This window comes from Leucopleurus acutus, assembly GCF_964270905.1.
Source record: "Leucopleurus acutus genome assembly, chromosome: 20".
Classification (NCBI taxonomy): Eukaryota; Metazoa; Chordata; class Mammalia; order Artiodactyla; family Delphinidae; genus Leucopleurus; species Leucopleurus acutus.
In genome coordinates, this window is record NC_139162.1 from 49,226,343 (window position 1) to 49,247,442 (window position 21,100).

A 21,100-nucleotide genomic window follows, 5' to 3' on the forward strand; every position below is an offset into this window, starting at 1 on the left:
GCACGTGTCCTTCCACACCCGGCCCCCTTCCCCTGAAGAAAGACTCGAAGGAGAGGGGAGAAGGGCTATATAGAGGGTCTCCAGTCCCCCCCCCCCAGCCCTCCCAGAATTAAACACCCCCCTTAACTGCCACCACCAAGAACTGTTCTCATCTGTGAAAGTCCTTGCATTCTAGAGCCAGAAGTCATACTTTCAATGCATTGCTCCAGAGGCCCAGCCTCTGTTGCAAAGTTTCACTTGTTATCACCACCCTGAGTAAACCCAGATGCTCAGTCAGAGAATATCTCTTTCAAGCACTTGCATGAAATCTGCCAAATCTTAAATGTGGGTGCTGTCCCCCCAAAATGCTTTTAAAAGCATAAGAACTAAACAGAACACATCTGCTGGTTCGGTGTGTGAGCAGACCCTCAAGTCAGCCACACCTCCATTTTACAGAAAGGGAAACTGAGGCCCAGAAAGGGGAGACACTGACCTGGTGGGTCGGTGAGTCCGGGATTCCACAATTCACCTTCACCAAGCGAAGGAATTCATCACCAAGAATGGGATGACAAACATCGTGTACCTTCTGATACCATGCACTGAGAAGGACACAGCATCACTTTTATAATATTCCTGCCACCAGAATCTGATCACAAGGAAATGTCAGACAAACCCAAATCTAGACACCTTACCGAAGAGCTAAGAAGTGGCCTGTGATTTATCGAAAACGTCAACTTCATGAAACACAAAGATAGGCTGAGCGGTTGTACCAGACTGAAGGACAGTATAAAGACATCAAAACTAAATGCAGGACTTCCCTGGTGGCTCAGTGGCTAAGAATCTGCCTGCCAGTGCAGGGAACACGGGTTTGAGCCCTGGTCCGGGAAGATCCCACACGCCACGGAGCAACTAAGCCCGTGCGCCACAACTACTGAGCCTGCACTCTAGAGCCCGAGAGCCACAACTGCTGAAGCCCACGCGCCTAGAGCCCGTGCTCTGCAACAAGAGAAGCTACCACAAAGAGAAGCCCGCGCTCAGCAACGAAGACCCAACGTAGCCAAAAATAAATAAACTAAATTAAAAAAAAAAAAACCTAAATGCAACACATGATCTCAGATTGGATCCTGGACTGGAAAAAATGGTTTGCTATGAGGATAATTTGGGGACAACTGGCGATTTGAATATAGGCTGCAGTGTTACATGCTAGTATTGTATCACTGTTAACTGTCCTGCCTTTGATAACCGTACTGTGACTGTGTAAGAGAATGTTCTTGTACGTGGAGATACACATCGGAGCGTCTAGGAGCAAAGAGGTAGAATGTCTGAAACTTAACTCAAATGGTTCGAGGGAGGGGGAGAGCAAATAATAAAGCAAATTGACAAATTGTTAACGATTGATGAGTCTGGGTAAAGGGTATACAAGAAACCTTTGTCCTATTCTTGCAACTTTTCTATAAGTTTAAAATGATTTCAAAAAAGAAAAGAACGCTTGCAAATTGCAAGTCATTGTTTTAAGGCTCTGTGTTTCTAAGAGGATTTAAGTCTGCATGCATCTGTGCTCAGAGCTTGCGGAGTTGGGAGTGTGAATTTGCTGCCTCAGACTCTGCTTTGGGGTATGACATGGGCTTTAGGGTGTGTTAAGGTCTCGGGGTGTGGCCAAAGTTTCAGAGGCGTGGCCTGGATGAAGGACAGGCCATATCCTGGGGTGTGGTCAGAACCTTGGGGCGTGGCCAGATTCTCAAAGGTGTGGCCAGGGTCTGCGGGCAGGGCCTGAGAAACTCAGTTCCCAAGGGAGGAAGTAAATCTGTGCTTAGTGCGCCCTCTTGTGGCTACCCTGGGGTCCGGCCTCCACTTTGTATAAACAGTTTTATTAAATATAATGTATATAGCCTACAATTCAACTATTTAAAGTGTACAATTCAGTGGTTTTGGTGAATTCAGAGAGTTGTGAAATCATCACCACAATCAATTTTAAAACATTTCTTCATCCCCAAAAGAAACCCCCTGCCCGTTAGTAGTCACTCCCTATTTCCCCCTAACCCCCTTCCTTCAGCCCTAGGCAATCCCTAATATTCTTCCTGTCTCTATAGGTTTGCCTATTCTGGACATTTTATATAAATTGAGTCGTACAATATGTGTTCTTTTGTGACTGGCATCTTTTACTTTAGCATAAAGCTTTTGAGGTTCATCCATGTTGTAGCCTGTATCAATATTTCACTCCTTTTAATGGCCAAATAATATTCCATTATATGGGAATACTGCGTTTAATTTACCCATTTATCCATTGTCATTTGACGGGCATTTAAGTGGTTTCCACAAATCTTTGTGTGGATATATGTTTTTAGTTCTCTGTGATATATATACATAGGCATGGAATTCCAGGATCATACAATGACTCTATGTTTAACATTTTGAGGAACTACCAAACCGTTTTCCAAAGCAGCTGCACCATTTTACATCCCCACCAGCACTGTCTGAGAGTTCCAGTTTCTCCACAGCCTCTCCAATACTTATTGTCTGTCCTTTTGATTATAGCCTTCCTGGCAGGTGTGAAGTGGGATGTCCTTGTGGTTTGGATTTTCATTTCCCTGATAATGTTTTTCAGTATCTTTTCTTATCATCCACTGATTTTTTAAAATAAATTTCTTTATTTTATTTACTTATTTTTGGCTGTGTTCGGTCTTCTTTGCTGCGGGCGGGCTTTCTCTAGTTGCAGCGAGAGTGGGCTACTCTTCTTTGCGGTGCACGGGCTTCTCATTGCGGTGGCTTCTCTTCTTGCAGAGCATGGGCTCTGGAGCGCAGGCTCAGTAGTTGTGGCGCACGGGCTTTGTTGCTCCGCGGCATGTGGGATCTTCCCGGACCAGGGCTCGAACCCATGTCCCCTGCATTGGCAGGCGGATTCTTAACCACTGCGCCTCCAGGGAAGCCCTCATCCACTGCTTTTGTATCCACTTTGCAACTATATGAACTCTTAACCAGTTTGCCATATTTGGCACAGTTTTTTTTAATTAAAGCGTTAACGATATCGTAGTCCCATTGTATCCTCAGAGTCCATCTTTTTCCTTCGACATGTCCTGCATTTAAATGCTCGACATTACCACTCATGGTTTCATACTATTATCACATACGATGCATCCCCCAATAATATAGAGCATTGGTTTTGCAGGTTTTCTTTTCTTTTCTTTATGTTTTGGCCACGCTGTGCAGCTTGTGGGAGCTTAGTTCCCTGACCAGGGATTGAACCCTGGTCCTCGGCAGTGAGCGCACGGAGTCCTAACCACTGGACCGCTAGGGAATTCCCTTTGCAGGTTTCCTTACCTGGTATAAACAACATTGTGTTGTACTAATCCTTCTGCACTTGCTTTTTTTTTTTTTTCTAACTTATTGTATTAATTTCCTGTTGCTGCTGTAACAAAGGACCACAAACTCAGCGGCTTAAAACAACAAATTTGGGCTTCCCTGGTGGCGCAGTGGTTGGGAGTCCGCCTGCCGATGCAGGGGACACAGGTTTGTGCCCAGGACCAGGAAGATCCCACATGCCGCGGAGCGGCTGGTACCGTGAGCCATGGCCGCTGAGCCTGTGCGTCTGGAGCCTGTGCTCTGCAGCGGGAGAGACCACAGCAGTGAAAGGCCCGCGTACCGCCAAAAAAACAACAACAACAAATTTATTCTTTCAAAATTCTGGGGACTAGAAGCCCCAAACCAATGTGCTGGCAGGGCTCTGCTCTCTCTGAAGGCTCTAGGGGACGGTACTTCCTTGCCGCTTCCTAGCTTCTGGTGTTTCCCAGCAATCCTTGGCTTATACAAGCATCACTCCAATCTCTGCCTCTGTCGTCCCATGGCTTTCTCCCTGTGGGTGTACCTGTGTCTGTGTCCAAATTTCCAGTCGTATTGGATTTAGGGACCACCCTAATTCAGTATGACCTCATCTTAACTCGGTTACACCTACAAAAACGCTATTTCTGGGCTTCCCTGGTGGCGCAGTGGTTAAGAATCCTCCTGCCAACGTAGGGGACACGGGTTCGAGCCCTGGTCGGGGAAGATCCCACATGCTGCGGAGCAACAAATCCCGTACGCCACAACTACTGAGCCTGCGCTCTAGAGTCCCCGAGCCACAACTGCTGAGCCCGCGTGCCACAACTACTGAAGCCCGCGCGCCTAGAGCTGGTGCTCCGCAACAAACAAAAGCCACCACAATGAGAAGCCGGTGCTCCGCAACAAGAGAAGCCACAGCAGTGAAAAGCCTACGCACTTCAGGGAAGAGTAGCTCCGCTTGCCACACCTAGAGAAAGCCTGCTCACAGCAACGAAGACCCAACACAGCCAAAAATAAATGAATAAAATAAATTAATTTTTAAAAAAATTAAAAAAAAACTATTTCCAAGTAAGGTCACATTCATAGGTTCCAGTGGACACAAATGGGGGAGGGGTACTGTTCAACACAGTACACTCATCATTACGTTTTTACGAGTCAGGTTGTTGGAATGTGTGTCCAGTTCATTCACTTGAACTGCTCTGTGGGAGTCCTTTGTGAACGGATACCACAATGTATTCATTGCTTCTGATGGTGGACACTTGCCCTGCTTCCAGTTTTCTCCATTTCCGACAAGGCTGCAATTAACATCCCTGAACACGTCTCTTGGAGTTTCTTAGGGCAGTATTTTACAACCTGCCCGACAAGATCCATTAGTGGGTTGTGAAATCAATTTCGTGGGTTGCAAACACAATTTTCCCTTTGATGAAATTCAATTAAATTGAATAGAAGATACGAGAGCGCATGCACACGGTCGGGGTAAGGATTGCCCTGTGAAACTTGTTTGTTTCAGGTGTATAACGTCCCAGTGTGAGCAAAAGTGTTTGCAAGCCACGGCTCTGAAGGAGGTAGCTGGCAATGGCCTTGCCCTGCCAAGGCTTTGACGGATCCTGTCAAGTTATTCTCCGACCTAATTTGTCCGTTTACACTTCCATCAGCTCCTGGTCAACACTTGGTATCATCAAAACGTTGAATTTTTGCCAGGCCAGTGGGTTTTCATCCCGTTTCGCGGAGGTGGAAACTGAGGCTCAGAGGATGCAGGAAGGCAAGGAGCTGGGAGGCAGACCCCTCCATCCCGACGGCAAAGCCCGGGTCTTCGCTTAGTCTGAGACGTAAATTCGAAGATTCCACAAGTTAAGGATTCTCGGGTTCTGAGCGATGGGGGATGGGGGCTGAGGAGGAGGGTGGGGTGCAATGGGAGACTCATCTCTCATCCCTCTCCCCCTCCTACCTCAAAGAGTTTTTGAGAATTCAGTGAGAAAATGTAAAGCCTGACGCGCAAGGACCGACAGAGAGTGAATGTTTAATAAATGTGAGCTATTACTATTATTCTCTGATTGGAAATTCTCTAGGTATGTGCACATTTGTAATCAGAACTTGGCCAGTCTCCTGGCCGGGGCGTGGCCAGGACGCCCAGGGGCGTGGCCTGGATGCCTTGGGGGCGGAGGGACGGTCCGGCCCACAACGCCCCCGCGCCGTGGCCGCCCAACGCACAGCCCTGGCTGGGGAGATGCTACAGGTGGCGCAGGTTGGGGAGAGAACCAAGTCTCTCCAGCCCTGCGCTGAGCAGCCGCGCCTGGGCCTCAGCATTCATGAACCCCATCTTCCCGCCTTATCCCCTGAGGACCCAGAAGCCCCCACCCCCTTTGGAAATCTGGGTGTCTCAACTCCAGCCCGATTTTTCGCAGGCCTCTGCTGTGGGGACCCAGGAATTATGTCACCAAATTCCTGCTCCCTCAGACACCCTTCTCCCAACTCCTGCTCTTAGGGGACCCACGGGTCTGGGCACGCTGTGTTCCATCTCAGGGACAGAGGGATCACAATATTTCCCTAACATTTCCTCCTAGAAAGTTCAGCTCTCTGACCTTTAATCCCATGCCACGACCCATGACCCAAACTTTGAGCCACGACCCAGGAAAGCCACGTTCCAACCCCATCCCCTTCAGGGTCTGGGTAGCTAAACTCCCAGCCCCACTTTCGCCCCCAACAAAAGTCCTAGGTTTCCCCCAACCCCTCCTCCACTGCTATCTTGGGACCCAGTCCTCAGCCCTTCCCAGAAGGGGCCCAGGCATCTTACCTGCGATTCCCACCCATTCAGGAAGTCCTATCGCCACCCACCAAAGCCACCCCATCCGGCTTTTCTTTGGGGATCAGACGTTTGAACCCCATCTCTAAGGAACCCAGCCCCCGCCCCCTTTGGACACACAGGTACCTGCAGTCCCCTCCCGGGTTCTCCAGGGCCCGCCCTCACCTGGCCCGCCCCGTCCCGCCCCCACCTCGGGCTGGGCGGGGCCGCGCCTCTCCCAGCCACTCGCTCACCTCCTCCGGCATCGGAGGGACTCATGGCTGCGGCGGCCCCGCGGGGACGGCAGTGGAGAGAATCCAAAGCGTTCGGTCGGGCGGTGAGGCTGCTGCAGCGCCTGGAAGAGCAATGCGGGGACCCCCGGCTCGCCTCGAGTCCCCCCTCGCTGCGGGACCTGCTGCCCCGCACCGCGCAGCTGCTGCGCGAGGTGGCGCACGCCCGGCGGGCGGGCGGCGGAGACGGCCCCGAGGGTCCCGGTGGTGCGAAGGACTTTCTCGTGGTCTATCTCGCTAACCTGGAGGCCAAGAGCAGGCAGGTGGCGGCACTGCTGCCACCCCGGGGCCGGAAGACTACCAACGACGAGCTCTTCCGGGAGGGCTCCAGACTCAGGTGAGCCCTTGCGCCAGGACAAAGGTGAGCTCGCGAGTGGGTCCCAGGTCATGCTCCCAGCTCCCTCCTCCCTCGGACCCAGGGGTCCCGGTCCCAAGCCCTTCTCCCTGAAGGAACATGGAAAACTGGGCCACCCAGGCTTTTCCTTCCTGGGGCACCTGGGCACTGAGCTCCGCATTTCCCCCTCTTTCTTGGCTAAGAAGCGGGCTGCTCTCCCAGAGGATTTAGACACACATCCTGGAATGTGGAGACCCCAGGGAGCTTCCTGCATGAGGATCGCTAGACAAAGTACTCTTTAAGCCCCCATCACCGCCCCCGCCTGGGGGACTACCAGAGCCTCTTTAGTTCCTGAGGAAGAGCTAGCTCAGGACCTGGTGCCTGTCTGCAGGTTGGCCGCTCCAGTTCTGAATTCTGGGGAAAGGGCTGCTGAGTGACAGGGGCAGAGGTTTGAGGCCTAGAGCCCAGAACAAGGTTTGGAACAGCGGTTCTCAATCCCAACAGGCCCCCACGCCCCTTTTTTAGAGCACATATTTTGTAGTGTTTCTTTAAATCCATCCTGAAATGAAATACATAGGGTAAATAACCTACCTATTCATAATTCTTTAAAAAAAACCCACTATAATGCTCAAAATGTATTATAAGGAGGAGATAAAAGGAATGTTCTTCATAATAAAATTATCTATATTTCAAATGAAAGTGCCAAGGCATAGTTACAATTATTCTGGAAGGTAGAATTGACGAGTCAGACACTTGCACTTGGAGGGAAAAATCACTGTTGCTGAATCAAACAGACTTCCCTGGATACATAGGATAGTGAATTTCTGGAAAATTCAAAATCAATTTGCAAAGTGCAAAAAATGCTTATGTAGGGAATGCCCTGGCGGTCCAGTGGTTAGGACTCCATGCTTTCACTGCCAAGAGGGCAGGTTCAATCCCTGGTCTGAGAACTAAGATCCCACAAGCTGCGGGGCGTGGCCATAAAAAATGCTTATGTGAAACTGAACTGGGTTCTAAGCTCAGATCATTATAAACGGATTTTCCACCTTCACAGATGTCTGATGGGACATTGGAAAATTGAGTGGGGTGTGGGTACATCTAACTGGAGGGGATTGTCCCCACAATCCAGCCTCAAGTAAATTTCTAGAACCTCCTTAGAATGGTGGTATAACTCCACTGAGAACCACTGTTCTAGATGCAGTAGGTTCTAGAAACTAGGAAGCTTAGGGGCTCAGTGAGTATCTCAGTGGATTTTCTAGAGTTGAGGGTCCTAGCAACTCTTTGACGGAGATTCTAGACCAGGACTTTCCACTAAAATCTAATACAAGCCACATATGTAGTTTTTCATTTTCTAGTAGACATATTACAAAAAGTTTTTTTAGACAGGTGAAATAAATTTTAGTAACATTTTCTTTAACTCACTATATCCAATATATCTCAACTTATGATCAATATAAGGTGATGATTAATGAGATCGTTCACATTCTTTTTTTTTTTTTCCTTTTGCGCTAAGTTTCTGAAATGTAGTGTGTATTTCACATTTAGAGTACATCTCAACTTGGACCAGTCACATGTGAATAGTGACTATATTACAGACTCTGGGAAGGGAGGGTGCTTAGAAACTGTCAAGGGTGGCCCTATAAAAGGCATCAGGGGTACTTCCCTGGTGGTACAGTGGTTAAGAATCCACCTTCCAATGCAGGGGACACGGGTTTGATCCCTGGTCAGGGGACTAGGAATCCCACATGCCATGTTGCAACTAAGCCCACGTGCTCTGGAGCTCGCGCGCCACAGCTAGAGAGAAGCCTGCGTGCTGCAGTGAAGATCCCGTGTGCCACAACCAAGACCCGATGCAGTCAAAAAAAAAAAAAGGCATCAGGAATCCTACAGACCTGGAGGTTATTAATATAAAATAATAAGAACAGTAATAGTAATTAACATGCCCTGAGTGCCAGCTGTATACTAGGTTGTGCTTGGCATTTTAGGTGCTCGTAAGATGGGTAAGAATCCTCATCGCTCCCCCTGTGAAGCAGAGGCTGTACTTACCCAGTATTTATGCCCATTTCACAGTTGAGGAAACTGAGGCTTAGCAGGGGAGGGAAAAAGGAACTTGCCAAAAATCACACAACTAAGTGTCAGAGCTACCCTCTACTGCTCGCCACGTCCTGAACGGCCCCTCAGGGAGGCAGCCAGCAGGAGGAAGCACAGGGGTCCACCACCCAGTGCTGCTAAAAACAACAGGGAGTCTCCGAACTCAGGCCGCCCTCAATGGCCCCAGCCCTAGTGGTCCCCACCTCCAGCTAGGCAAGGCTTCAGGCAGAGGCTGGGATTTATTTGCTGGAGGATGCCTTGGATATTAGGTGGTACCTCCCTTTCCTTCACAAACGGGGACACTGAGGTTCTGAGTGGGGAGGCATCAACACTGCAACAGGCGGTCTTGGAATCTACTTTTATCCTGCACTGACACCCTAGACAGATTCTGGGGGCCTCACCCCTGTGGGTGTTCTGGCCAGAGGGTGGAGGTGTCAGTGGGGGCCCCAAGGTCAAGTCCAGGTCCTCAGAGCCCAACCTCGCAGGCGACAGCTGGCCAAGCTGACCCTCATCTTCAGCCACATGTGCGTGGAGCTGGGCGCACTCTTCCCTGGGGGCAAATACTGTGGACACACGTACCAGCTCACCAAGGTCCCGGCCCACACTTTCTGGAGAGACCATTGCGGAGCCCGGTGAGTGAGCACCCGCCCCTGGGACCCCATCCTGCCCCCGCCCACGGACCCAGGTGTCCAGGCCCCCGGTCCCTCCTCCTCAGACTCAGGAGTCCAGGCCCCTGGCCCCTCTCCCCTCAGACCCAGGACCCAGGCCCCCGGCCCCTCCGCCCTCAGACCCAGGATCCAGACCCCCCTCTCCCCTCAGACCCAGGATCCAGGCCCCCGGCCCCTCCCCCCTCAGACCCAGGATCCAGGCCCCCGGCCCCTCCCCCCTCAGACCCAGGACCCAGGCCCCTTGTTGCCTCCTTCCCAGAAGTGCTCCCATTCTAGCCTCCCAGAGGCTCCGCCTACAGCCCCCTCCCCCCACGCCCTTGCACCTAGGTGTGTGGTGCCCTGGGCTGAGTTTGAGCTGCATCTGTGCCTCTGCCACCCCGTGGAGCCTGGCTGCACCACCCTGGCCTTGCGCTCCACTATTGACCTCACCTGCAGCGGCCATGTGTCCATGTTCGAGTTTGACATCTTCACCAGGCTCTTCCAGGTCAGGCAAGGCCAGTGCCTGAAGCCCAGACGCTTGGGTGCTGGGGGAGGAGGGGCTGGGGGCCGGATTCCTGGGTTCTGGAGAAGGAAGGGTCTGGAATCTTCTGTGTCAAATATATTCCTGAGGGAGTATCTTTGGGAGTGAGGGAGGTGTCTGGGTTCTTGGACTGTGGTAGGCACTAGGGGTGTGGGCTGCTTCCTCAGCAGACACTCCCTGACCCAAGCACTGCCCCACCTTAGCCATGGCCAACACTCCTCAAGAACTGGCAGCTCCTGGCCGTCAACCACCCAGGCTACATGGCCTTCCTCACTTACGATGAGGTCCGAGCACGTCTGCAGACCTACAGAGACAAGCCAGGCAGGTAAAAGGGCCAGGACTCGAGGAGAAGGCTGCCGAGGGTGCAGGGGTCTGGGTCCTAGGCTGGGGTGTCTGGATGGCCTAGACATCCTGCAGAAAGTAAGAACCGAAGGGCCGCAGTACATGGGACCCCAGAGAGTCGAGAACTCAGAGGTAGGATGCTGAGTGCCCCCTACAACCTAGGTTCTCCCGGGACCACCTAGACCTGCCCACGATCCAGCAGCTAAAGGGACAATACCTGGTCTGGCAAGGGGGCCTGAAGACCCTGCCCCAGGATAAGATTTGTTTCTGATAGGTTAGAGCCCATGCAGTACCATCTGTTAAATATTTTAAATATGACCTCCCACCTTCTGGGAAACCAGACACCTGAGTCCTTAAAGTATTTCAGGCCAGGAGTTCTGAGCTGTTGGATCCCTCTAGAGGGCTAAAAATTGAGGGACTGAGCTCCCTGGAAGTTAAGGGAATCGGATGTCAGATTCTTACGTCTTTGCAGGGCTGAGGTGCAGGACCCCCAAGATGGTATATATTAGCACTCTTCCAGTTGTACTTCAAACTGGTGTAAAGGGAAAGAAAAAGAAATGAATTAATGCCCATAATTGAAAAGACCAGGTTTGGGTTTCAGGCACAGCTGGATCCAGGTGCTCAAGTGCTATTGTCAGAAATCAGTTCCTGTTCTCCCCCTGCTTTCCTCTTTGTTAGCCTCATTCTCAACCACAGTCTTTCCTCATGGTGGCAAATGGTTTCTAGAAGCCCCAGCTTTACACCCTACCAGCTTATCAACCCTACAGAAATGGAGTGCCTTACTCCTAATACTTCCAGCAAAAGTCCCAAGGCTGACTCCCATCACTCTGGCCGGGGTCCTGAAAAGGACTGGTTGGCCAAGCCGGAATCAGCTTTGTCTAAAGCCCAGTGAAGGTGGAGGAGGAGCCAAGCAGGTGAACACTGCAGACATTCGCTATAGTGGCAGCCAAGGATCTATCTAGCACCTCACTGCCTAGAAGTTTATAAGGGAGCAAGGACTTAGAGACCTGGATCCCCGACAGGGTGAAGGGCCGGCGAGTTCTAGAAAGGACAGCAGTGACCACTCCCTCACCCCATCCCTTCCTACCTCTTCCTCCAGCTACGTCTTCCGGCCCAGCTGCACTCGCCCGGGGCAGTGGGCCATCGGATTCGTGAGCTCAGATGGCAACATCCTGCAGACCATCCCTGTCAACAAACCTCTGTTCCAGGCACTCCTGGAAGGACAAAAGGAAGGCTTGTGAGTCACCATCCTAGCAGGCGGAGGGTGTCAACAGAATGCGCTTGGAAAGGTCATGCATGTAGAGCGCTGCCCAAGATCACCACGCCTGAGGGCACAGGGTTCACAGAGTAGACAACATAAATTTGCAGTACTACAGTGTGCCAGCAGGTGGCAGACAAGGGTCCAGAGGAAAGGGCACCTTTTCTAGTTCCCACAAAGCTGCCCTGTTGGGCTAGCAGCAGCTCTCCGAGGAGTGTGTGGGAGTTGAGTACAACCCCAGTGGTCCCCTTCCTTGGACTTGCACTCAAGGGCTTTTGTTTCTAGATATCCATATCCTATTCTAGAATATAGACTGTTAGAGCAGAAGGAGAACTGGGCAAATAGCTAGACTGGGGTTTTCGATCTGTAATCTTGGCTGCCCCAGGGCCCCTCTTTCGGAATCTGCCTTGGGTAGGATGGGAGGGGAAAGATTGGTAGGTGAGGTTCCCAAGTCTCACCCTGGACATTTAACCAGAGACTCCTTAGCTAGCGGTCATATCTGTATGATACACTATGAGACAGATGGTGGATAGATACACGGATGATGATAGACAGATAGATAAATAGATAGGTAGGGAGGTAGAGAGAGAGAGAGAGAAAGAAAGAATGGATGGATACATTAGATAGGTAGGTAGTTAGGTAGCTAGGTAGATGGATGGATGGATGGACGGACGGACAGACGGACAGACAGATAGATATGCAGTTGATTCTCATTATTTCTCATTATTTGTGGTAGTTCTGTTCTACAAAATCGCAGCCAACACTGAATTAGTGAATCCTGAGCCGTTGCTCCCGGGGGAAATACAGCTGTAGGTTCCTGCAAGATTCTGGTCACATTTTTGTCAACCAGTCACTACATAATAACCTTTATGTGTATTTCTGTTTAAAGACACGTAATTTAATACATTGATATATCATCGATATGTTCACATTGAACTCACGGCCCGCAGCGCAGTAACTCACCTGAACAAAGCTCATCTCCCACACGTATTTTCTCCATAATGTACATCACGGCCTTCCTGTGCTTAGGACATGAGACAGCACTTCAGCACTCTGCTTGGGGGGGCATTGAAGCCAGCCAAGTCACCGAGAAAAAGCATTAAAACGCGGAAAATGGGGCACCAAATAGACTGTAAAAAGGACACGTTTACAGTATGAGAACTGAAAGGAAAAGGCCAAATGCTGCTTTGTTCATCCTCAGCTGGGAGCGGGCCTGGTCATGAATGACTGTGAAAATGCCGCAGGGAGGCAAGGCTGCAAATTACAGAGTCTGCGAGTAATGAACATCCATTGTGTGTGTGTGTGTGTGTGTGTGTGTGTGTACGTATATACATGTATACACATACCCAGACATATACTATCATCTCTCTATCTGATAACTGAGGACACTGACACAGAGAGACAGAGACACTTGTCCAGGTCACACATTAGCTTCTGAGCTAATGAACTGGGATTTGAAGCCAGGCAGCCAGGCTCAGAACTCGTGCCTGACGAATAAAGTACCAAGTTCCAGGTCAGATTTCAGTGGAGGATTCCCAGAGTTAAAATAAGTGTGAATACGTCCATCTGGTTTAACCCCCCTACCCTATGTATACACACACACACACACACACACACACACACACACACACACACACACACAATTTTAGAGACGGGAGAATCAAGAGAGAGGGGGCTGGCGAACCCAAGCTCTTTCTACCACACAGCAAGACAGTTTTCTGGGTCGCACATTGATCCTAGCAGTTCCCCTCTCACTGGGTACTTATGTGTGGGGGCAAGTCCTGCTTGTTTTCTGAGCACTGTCTCACTTAATCCTCACCACCCATCTTTGCCTTAGGCATAATTATGTCCATTTCACAGAAGAGAAAACTGAGGCCAGAGAGGTAGAGTTGCCCAGCTCAGATCACACAGTGTGTTTGTGGGAAGCCGCACCAGGGCCAAAGCCGGGGTGCCTGCACTGCTCTACCTGGCTGGCCAGGCAGAGCCACCGGCCTTGGGGAACCTGCGGCCCCGAGTTGATCTGGGGCTGCAGTTATGACCTGGACGGGAGACCCAGGGTGTGCAGAGCCTTCTTGTGGGCTGACCTGGAGCCAGGCTCTCAGACCTGGCCCACAACCCTGGTTCTGCATCCCTCCAGGCCCCACCCTGTGGCCTCGGGCATTGCCTGTCCCACACTGAGCCCCGGTCACCCTCTGTGAAGTGAGAATAGTGTAGACGGGCTAGGGGGGTCCCTCCAGCCCTGTGGGCCGAAGACTCTAGGATCTGGTCACTCCCACAATCTGTGACTCAGATGCTATTACGCTGGGACCTGAAGACTGTAGGATGGGTAAAGTTCTGGGAGGCCTGGGCCTGAGGTTTGATGTTTCCTGGTTCTCATGCATCTGGAGTTTCCAGAGCTGGAGTCACTTAGTCTGTCCTTCTATGGGGGTCTGAGGGGACACAGCCCTACCCTGGGGGCCTGAGAGGACACAGCTTGCCCTAGAAAATCCCAATTTCAGGAGAAGAGAGGGAAAATATCCCCAGGCCAGCTATGTATGGGGGGCAGATGTCCCAGGGCGGGGTGAGGGGTGCTGGAGGGCCCCTCGGCACCCCCTCTTCCCTTCCCCCAGCTACCTCTACCCAGATGGGAAGAACCACAACCCGGACCTGACCGAACTCTGCCAGATGAAACCCCATCAGCGTGTCCACGTGTCGGAGGTGAGGCGCAAGCCCGGCCTCCCTCCCCGGCTCACCGCCCACCGCCTCCATCCACTGCACCATGGCTCAGGGATCCCCTCCCATGAGTCAGGCCCCGGACTCGCAGAGGGCTTGGGGTCTTGTACTGGCTTGGAGGCCGCGTGAGCTGGGGTACATCACTTGGCCTCTCTGAGCCTGTCTGTTCCTCCTCTGGAAAACACAGCTCCCCCTGCCTCTTCCCCGGGGCTTTTCATGGGAATAAAACCAGGAAATGATACCGCGGAGATCATCAGAGCAGCTAATGCACTTTGCGCACTCACCAGAGGCAGCCCCTGTGTCAGCTTTCAGTCTTCCAGCCATCCCATGGGTGAGAGGAGACGTGACAAACAAAATTTTGAGTATAAGCGTATCCCGTGCAATATTCGGGACACACTTAGACCTCAAAATGCATTCACTGTTTATCTGAAAATAAAGTTTAACAGGGCATCCTGTATGTTTATTGGCTGAATCTGGCAGCCCTGAGCGTAGACCACCCCCAGAGAACAAGTCCCATATCAAAAGCACATGTAGGAGGCATTGGGACACACGGCCTTGAACTTAGGGGAGGCTTCAGGGCTGGTGCAGAGGTTTGGGACTTATTTCCTGGGGCCCGACTTGCATCTCCATGGCTGATATCACCACTCGTCGTCGTCATCCCCATCTCGCCTGCCAGGAGCAGCTGCAGCTGTACTGGGCCATGGACTCCACGTTTGAGCTCTGCAAGATCTGTGCCGAGAGCAACAAGGACGTGAAGGTGGAGCCGTGCGGGCACCTGCTCTGTAGCCGCTGCCTGGCTACCTGGCAGGTGGGTCCGACCCTGCCCTGCCTTCCCGCCCGATCCCCGCCTCCCTATAGTAAGAGCCCCTAGAGGATCGCCCACACGCCTCGTCTATCACATGGGGAAACTGAGGCCCAGGGAGAGGAGAAACTCGCTCCATTTATGCCTCTGTCTCACTCTGCATCTGTCACCTCTGCTTCTCCTTCTCCAGTTACATTATTAGTGGAAGATGCTACATGGGCCCTGGTGTGGGAGGGGCGTGTCTGTGGGACTGACCACAGTAAATATGGCCAAGGCATTCCTAGCCCGTAGCATTCCCTCTCTGGGTGATCTGGAGCCAGTGGCTTTACCTCTCTGAGCCTCAGCTGCCTTCTCAGGGGAATGGGGCTGGTGGTAGTGACCTCCCAAGGGAGGATCCAGGCCTCTGGGTGAAGGGAACCCCTATGGAGTATGGGTGCCCGATACTAAGTTTTCCATTGTGATGTAAGTGTTAGACCTTAAGCTTTTGATTGTGCAGCTTATCATAACAAAGACATCAACTCCCTGACACAGCGACTAACAAAACAACTAGATAAGGAACTAGCCACCCCGACCCTTGAAGTTTCCCTTTAGAAAGCCCTAAGTAACGGAGCACTGGAGTGGTCCTGCTTCTCTCTTCCCATACCCTGATTCTTGCTCTTCTGCTTTAAATTTGCCAACAAATAATGAACCCCAGAAACCCTAGGCACCCCATTTGGCCCCTAATAAAAGCAGAGCTCCAGGTCCGCCTCCCTCCCTGCCTCTCTCCCTTCCCTCTACCTGCAACTTCCCGTACCCTCCAGGACCTGTGAGTAATAAATCTTGTTCTTCAAAGTCCCCTGATGATTGATGCTGAGATGCGCCCTGCAGTCATAATAAAAACGGAAGGGCGGGCTTCCCTGGTGGCGCAGTGGTTGAGAGTCCGCCTGCCGATGCAGGGGACGCGGGTTCGTGCCCCGGTCCGGGAGGATCCCACACGCCGTGGAGCGGCTGGGCCCGTGAGCCACGGCCGCTGAGCCTGTGCGTCCGGAGCCTGTGCTCCGCAACGGGAGAGGCCACAACAGTGAGAGGCCCGCGTACCGCATAAAAAAAGAACCAAAGGGCTAGCCCAGCCATAACACTGGCCCCAGTGGTGGTGGCAGGGGGGTATCTGTGGGACTCCCCACAGTGAATACATATGGCCCAGCTGAGTGTCTCAGGCATTCCTAGCCCATAGCATCACTACTGTGCAGCTGAGACCTACACAGCACCGCGGCTCTCTCGGGCTCTGGTCCAGCCCCTCCTTTCTGCCCTGCATGTCTCTCCGTTTTTCTCTCTTCATAATTCCTCCTCTCTGTCTCCATCTCCCTCCCTCTGTCTGTCCTCCCCACATCACTCTGTTGGGGATAAAGGCCCCTGTAGTCCCAGGGGACCTGGTGGGGAACAGGGAGACCCTGATCCTTTCCCTCCCCACTCCCCCAGCACTCAGACAGCCAGACCTGCCCCTTCTGCCGCTGCAAGATCAAGGGCCAAGCGGCTGTGATTATCCATGAGCTCAAAGCCAGCGCCACTGCTGAGGACTCAGAGGACAGCAATGACAACGGAGGGGAGCTGCAGCAGGTAGGTAGGGCCAGGCGGGAGCTGGAGCTGGAATCCCTAGGGTCTGAGGGAGGAGGGGGCTGGTGACAGGATTCGGGGGTCCCAGGGGCATGGACTTTTGCATCCCTTAGGGTCTGGGGCTATGGCTTTCTCTAGTATAACCCTCTTGCAGGTAGAACTTCATCTCATTCTCCATTCCACCTCCAAAGCCTAGAAAGTGCCTGAATGGTGGGCCTCCAGGCAGGGGGACATGTAGGTGCGAAGACAATGGTAGCTCATAACCCCCTCCCCACCCTCTGTCTCCCTTAGGTGACCCCCTCACCTCCTCCCCTGCCCCCTCGGCTGGGTCTGCCCCCTGAGAGTCCGAGAAGCAAATACCAGCTGAAGGTGGTGAGTCAGGCACTGGTCTGAGGTGGGCAACTTGGGTCCCATTCATCCCTGGGGTCCCCAGTCTGACCAGGTGCTCAGGGGTACAGGCCAGGCACTTGCTCTCTGCACCCATTTACGAGGTGGCATCTGGCATCCACACCTCTATGGCTTCTTCTCTTCTCTCTCTTATTCATCCCCCCTCGTTGGCTTTCTGGCTCTCCTTCCAGCATCCCAGGTGTGCCCTACCCCAGGGCCTTTGCACGAGCTGTTCTCTCTGCCTGTATCTCTTTTCCGCAGGCTCACTTGCTCATCTCATCCTCTCAGGGAGGCCTTCACTGACCACCCTATTGAAAACAGCGCCCCTGTCCCTCCAAGCCCCTGCCCAGCTGCATTCTCTCAGTCCTTTGCACTGGCTGGCAGAGTGTATGGTCTATTGTTTTCTGTCACCGTTAGCAGGTTGTCACCTTCCTGAAGGTTAGGACTTTGCCTTATTCTCTGTTATACGAATCGTGCCCGACACATAGTAGGTGCTCAATAAATAGGTGTTGAATGAATCAATGGGATGAGTCTTCCCAACAACCCTATGAAGTCAAAAATGTTCCTCCTCATTTTCCAGAAGAAAAAAGCTCAGAGAGGTGACTGCACCTGCCCAAACACACAGCCTGAAAGAGGAGAAACCTTAAAAAACCCCAAAATCATCTGCTTATTTTCTAAGTGAGCCCTGGCCTTGCTTTTTTTCTTCCCCCCACCCCCCTGGCTTCCGAGCCCCTGGCTTCCTGCGGTGCAGGGGGCGGGGAGGTAGGGAGAGGTCTCTGTTAACATCTCAGGCTGAGTACACACCAGATCCAATCAATACTGGGCAGTCTTCAAACAAACAGCTCAGGAAGTCTGGGAACATTATTCGACCACAGCAAACAAGAGAGCCAGCTGGGAGGGGGGGCAGGGGCGGTGACACCAGCCAGGGAAGCTAAAAACAGATCGCAACCTGCAGCCAAAAACAAATGGAAACATTCAGAGGCACTCAGCCTCTGAGGACAATGAAGGGGGACAGAGGATGACAGGCACCTCTGGCCAGAGGGTCACACCTATGCCGAGGCTGTGCCCTCCGCCTGGCAGACCTTTTCCTCTTTCCCGAACCCGGCCTGATTCAAATTCCAGTCAACTCCTCTTCCGTCATTTTTCAAAACGAGGCAGAAGAGAGCCTCGGGTGTGCTACTTCCCAGCAAGGTGACTGTCATAATGAGAATAGCTAACACACGTGTGTAACTCCCGCTATATTTAGTTGCCATGACAACCTGGTAAGGTAGATGCTATTATGATCCCTATTATACAGAGGGGTATACCGAGGCTCCAAGATCTGAAGGTCACCCAGCTCAAAGGCGAGAGAGGCAGGCAGGACTGGAACCCAGGCCCCTGGCTCCAGACTCCAGAATTCATCCTTAATTTCCTCGTCTGTGAAATGGGCATGATGCCAGTCCCTGCCATGAGGGGATTCGTCCATTCATCACTGGATGAACCCCCCAGCTAGACATGCTCCCTCACAGTGCCGTTCTCCAGCAGAGAAATCCCCCTCTAGGGGTTGACACCGTCATTCAAAGGGACCCAGGCACCTCGCTGTGGCCACGGGGGACCTCTCCCATCCTCAGTGTCTCCATGTGGAGAACAAGGACAAGCGTGGCATGGGCCCCGGGAGTTGTGATGAAATCGGCAAGACTGGGCATTTGTAACCTGAATCAGATCCCCTCCCTCACCTCTTAGAAGCCCCCAAGACCCCAGGACTCCAAGAATTAAAGCCAACATCCTCTCCATCAGCCCATAAGGCCTGGGGATCTGACCCCCTCCCCACCTCTCTGACCTCCTACCACCCCTTCAACTCCTTTCCAGCAACAATGGACCCCCTGCTGTTCTTCTAACAAGCCAGCAAGCCCACCACCCACTGCAGCGCTTCTGCCCACATCCTTCTTGCACTGAGGCTTCTGTTCAATTTTCCCCTCCTCCAGGAGGCCTTCCCCAGCCACCCTCATGTCTGATCAGCCCCCACTCTCCCCCTCCGCTATTTCAGTTCTCTGAACGACACCTAACGCTCTGGGATATTTCCTTGTTCGTGCACTGATGACTCACGTTAAGCCTCTTGCTTCGTAGACTGTTGGCTCCATGAGGACAGAGACTTTAGTCTATCTGGTTCCTGGCTGACTCTTCAGAGCCCAGAACAGTGCCGGACACACTGTAGCTGCTTGGGAAATTTGTGGGAGGAATGCATGAATGAATGAATGAATGGGTGGATGGATGGATGGACAGACGGACAGATGGATGGATGGGGGGGATAGAAGGGGGAATGGATGGGTAGATGGATGGATGGATGGTCGAATGGTTGGTCAGATGGGTGGACAAATGGGTGGATGGATGAATGGATGGATAGACAAACAAAAGTTTGTTCTAAGCAAGCCAGAGGTGTTAGGGGGGAAAAAACAGCATGGACTAGGGCAAGACCCTGCCATACTGCCCACCCCCCCTCCCACCCCCCATCCCCGCCATCACTGGGTTATCCCTGTCTGGGCCTGACAGCTGCAGCTCATCTGCGAAATTTCTTAATCTCCTCCCCTCCAGGCGCCTCTGGCGTTCCCCAGACTTCGAGCCCCTCTAACCTTGCCAAGATTTTGGACTGAGGCCTCAGCCTCATTGGAAATCACCTCCAGCCCCCAGGCCAGGGAGGGCACCAGAGGGTAAGTGGAGAGGGCGGCCGGGGTCCAGGACTCCTGGGTTTGAGGGAGGAGGAGGTGGGGGAGGAAGGGAAACACTGGTCCTAGGAAATTGACATTCCCCCTTAAATTCTCCCTATTGCAGAAACTCCTAAAGGGAAAGTCTCCCCTCCATCTGCCCCTGAGGGACCCACAAAGGCCTGGATGCCAGGTGAGGGCCCCGCATCGTCCAGCTTCCCTCCCTCAGCCTGGCCCTGCCTGCCCCACCCAACCTGGATGTGATACTACCTAACCCACCGCTCTTTCCACCTCACAGGGCACCCAGATGTGCTGCGAAAGGGAGTCCCAGGGGCTGGAAGGGGTTTGGGAAGCGGAAATAAACTGCCAAGCCGGGTCTGTCCTCTGGTTTGTGGAGAAGGAGCGTAGGGGCCACCAGGGGGCAGCTTGGTGTCGGGAACGGCAGTCCCTGGGGTCTGAGCCCCACCTGCTTAACCCTAGTGTCTGGGGTTCCAAGAGCTGAGAGTGGGAGACCCAGCTCCTCCGGATCCAGGAGTCTAGCCTCCCAGACCCCTCGCCTCTCAGACCCAGGAGTCCTGCCCTCAGGACTTAGGAGTCCAGAGTCCCAAGTTCTCAGAGAATCAGGCCTTCAACTCCCTTTCCCCAGCATGGAAAAAAAAAATTCCCGGACCCAAACCCAGTTATCCAAGGCAAAAAGACCCCACATTTCCTTGAGAGTTATTTATACACCCAGTCTTCCCACAATCCATTCTCATCCCTCTCTCTTTCCTCCATGCCTCTTGGGAAACTTCTTCCATCCCTCTGCCTAAGTTTAAACAATCTGGCATCCCCTGAGCCCCTGCCCAGTGCCCAGTCCCAGGCCGGGCAATGCTGGGCATGTGGCAGTAATCGCTGCCCTCCTGGGGCTCACAGTCTGGTGGGGGAGACAGAACTGTCTCCAGACCGTGGTGACACAGAGTGGGCAAAGCTGGGACGAGGGCAGCCCGGGGGGCTGCAGGAGCCTGGAGCGGACAGCTGACCCAGCCTGGGAGGTCAGGGAGGGCTTCCAGGAGGAGGGAATGTCTAAGCTGAGTCTGAAAAGATGAGAAAAAGGTATTTCAGTGTAAACAGAGCATGGACGCATGCGTCATGGATTTAGTTCCAAGCAACAGAAACCTCTGGGGCAGAGAGGGAATTGATTGAGAGGACTCGGGATCGCTCAGATTCCCAGGAGTGATTAGAGAGCCGGGATTGGAAAGTGATCAAGAACACGACGAACAGCTGGCCTCCACCCAGAGCCCAGCCACGATCACACCACAGAACCCGTCTGATGAGGATACGCTGGTGCCCCAGTGACCGCTGGACCC

The 21,100-nt window shown here is 52.6% G+C and overlaps 1 protein-coding gene across 1 annotated transcript; it reads left to right on the forward strand.

The window, feature by feature from the left end:
- Positions 1 to 6,338: 6,338 nt before the first annotated feature.
- CBLC (Cbl proto-oncogene C) lies at positions 6,339 to 20,086 on the forward strand. The gene is made up of 12 exons (XM_082862457.1): positions 6,339 to 6,703; positions 9,277 to 9,423; positions 9,787 to 9,943; positions 10,183 to 10,304; positions 11,421 to 11,558; positions 14,189 to 14,276; positions 14,968 to 15,099; positions 16,552 to 16,689; positions 16,978 to 17,058; positions 19,645 to 19,760; positions 19,882 to 19,947; positions 20,053 to 20,086. Exons 1-11 carry the CDS (start codon positions 6,354 to 6,356, stop codon positions 19,889 to 19,891), a joined length of 1,479 nt encoding a protein of 492 aa, XP_082718583.1. The 5' UTR covers positions 6,339 to 6,353; the 3' UTR covers positions 19,892 to 19,947; positions 20,053 to 20,086.
- The last annotated feature ends 1,014 nt before the right edge of the window (positions 20,087 to 21,100 follow it).

Coding starts and splice junctions, on each gene's coding strand:
- CBLC (XM_082862457.1), top strand. CDS start 6,354: ATGGCTGCGGCGGCCCCGCGGGGACGGCAGTGGAGAGAATCCAAAGCG. Junction 10,305..11,420: donor TACAGAGACAAGCCAGGCAG/GTAAAAGGGCCA, acceptor CTCTTCCTCCAG/CTACGTCTTCCGGCCCAGCT. Junction 17,059..19,644: donor GCAAATACCAGCTGAAGGTG/GTGAGTCAGGCA, acceptor CCTCCCCTCCAG/GCGCCTCTGGCGTTCCCCAG.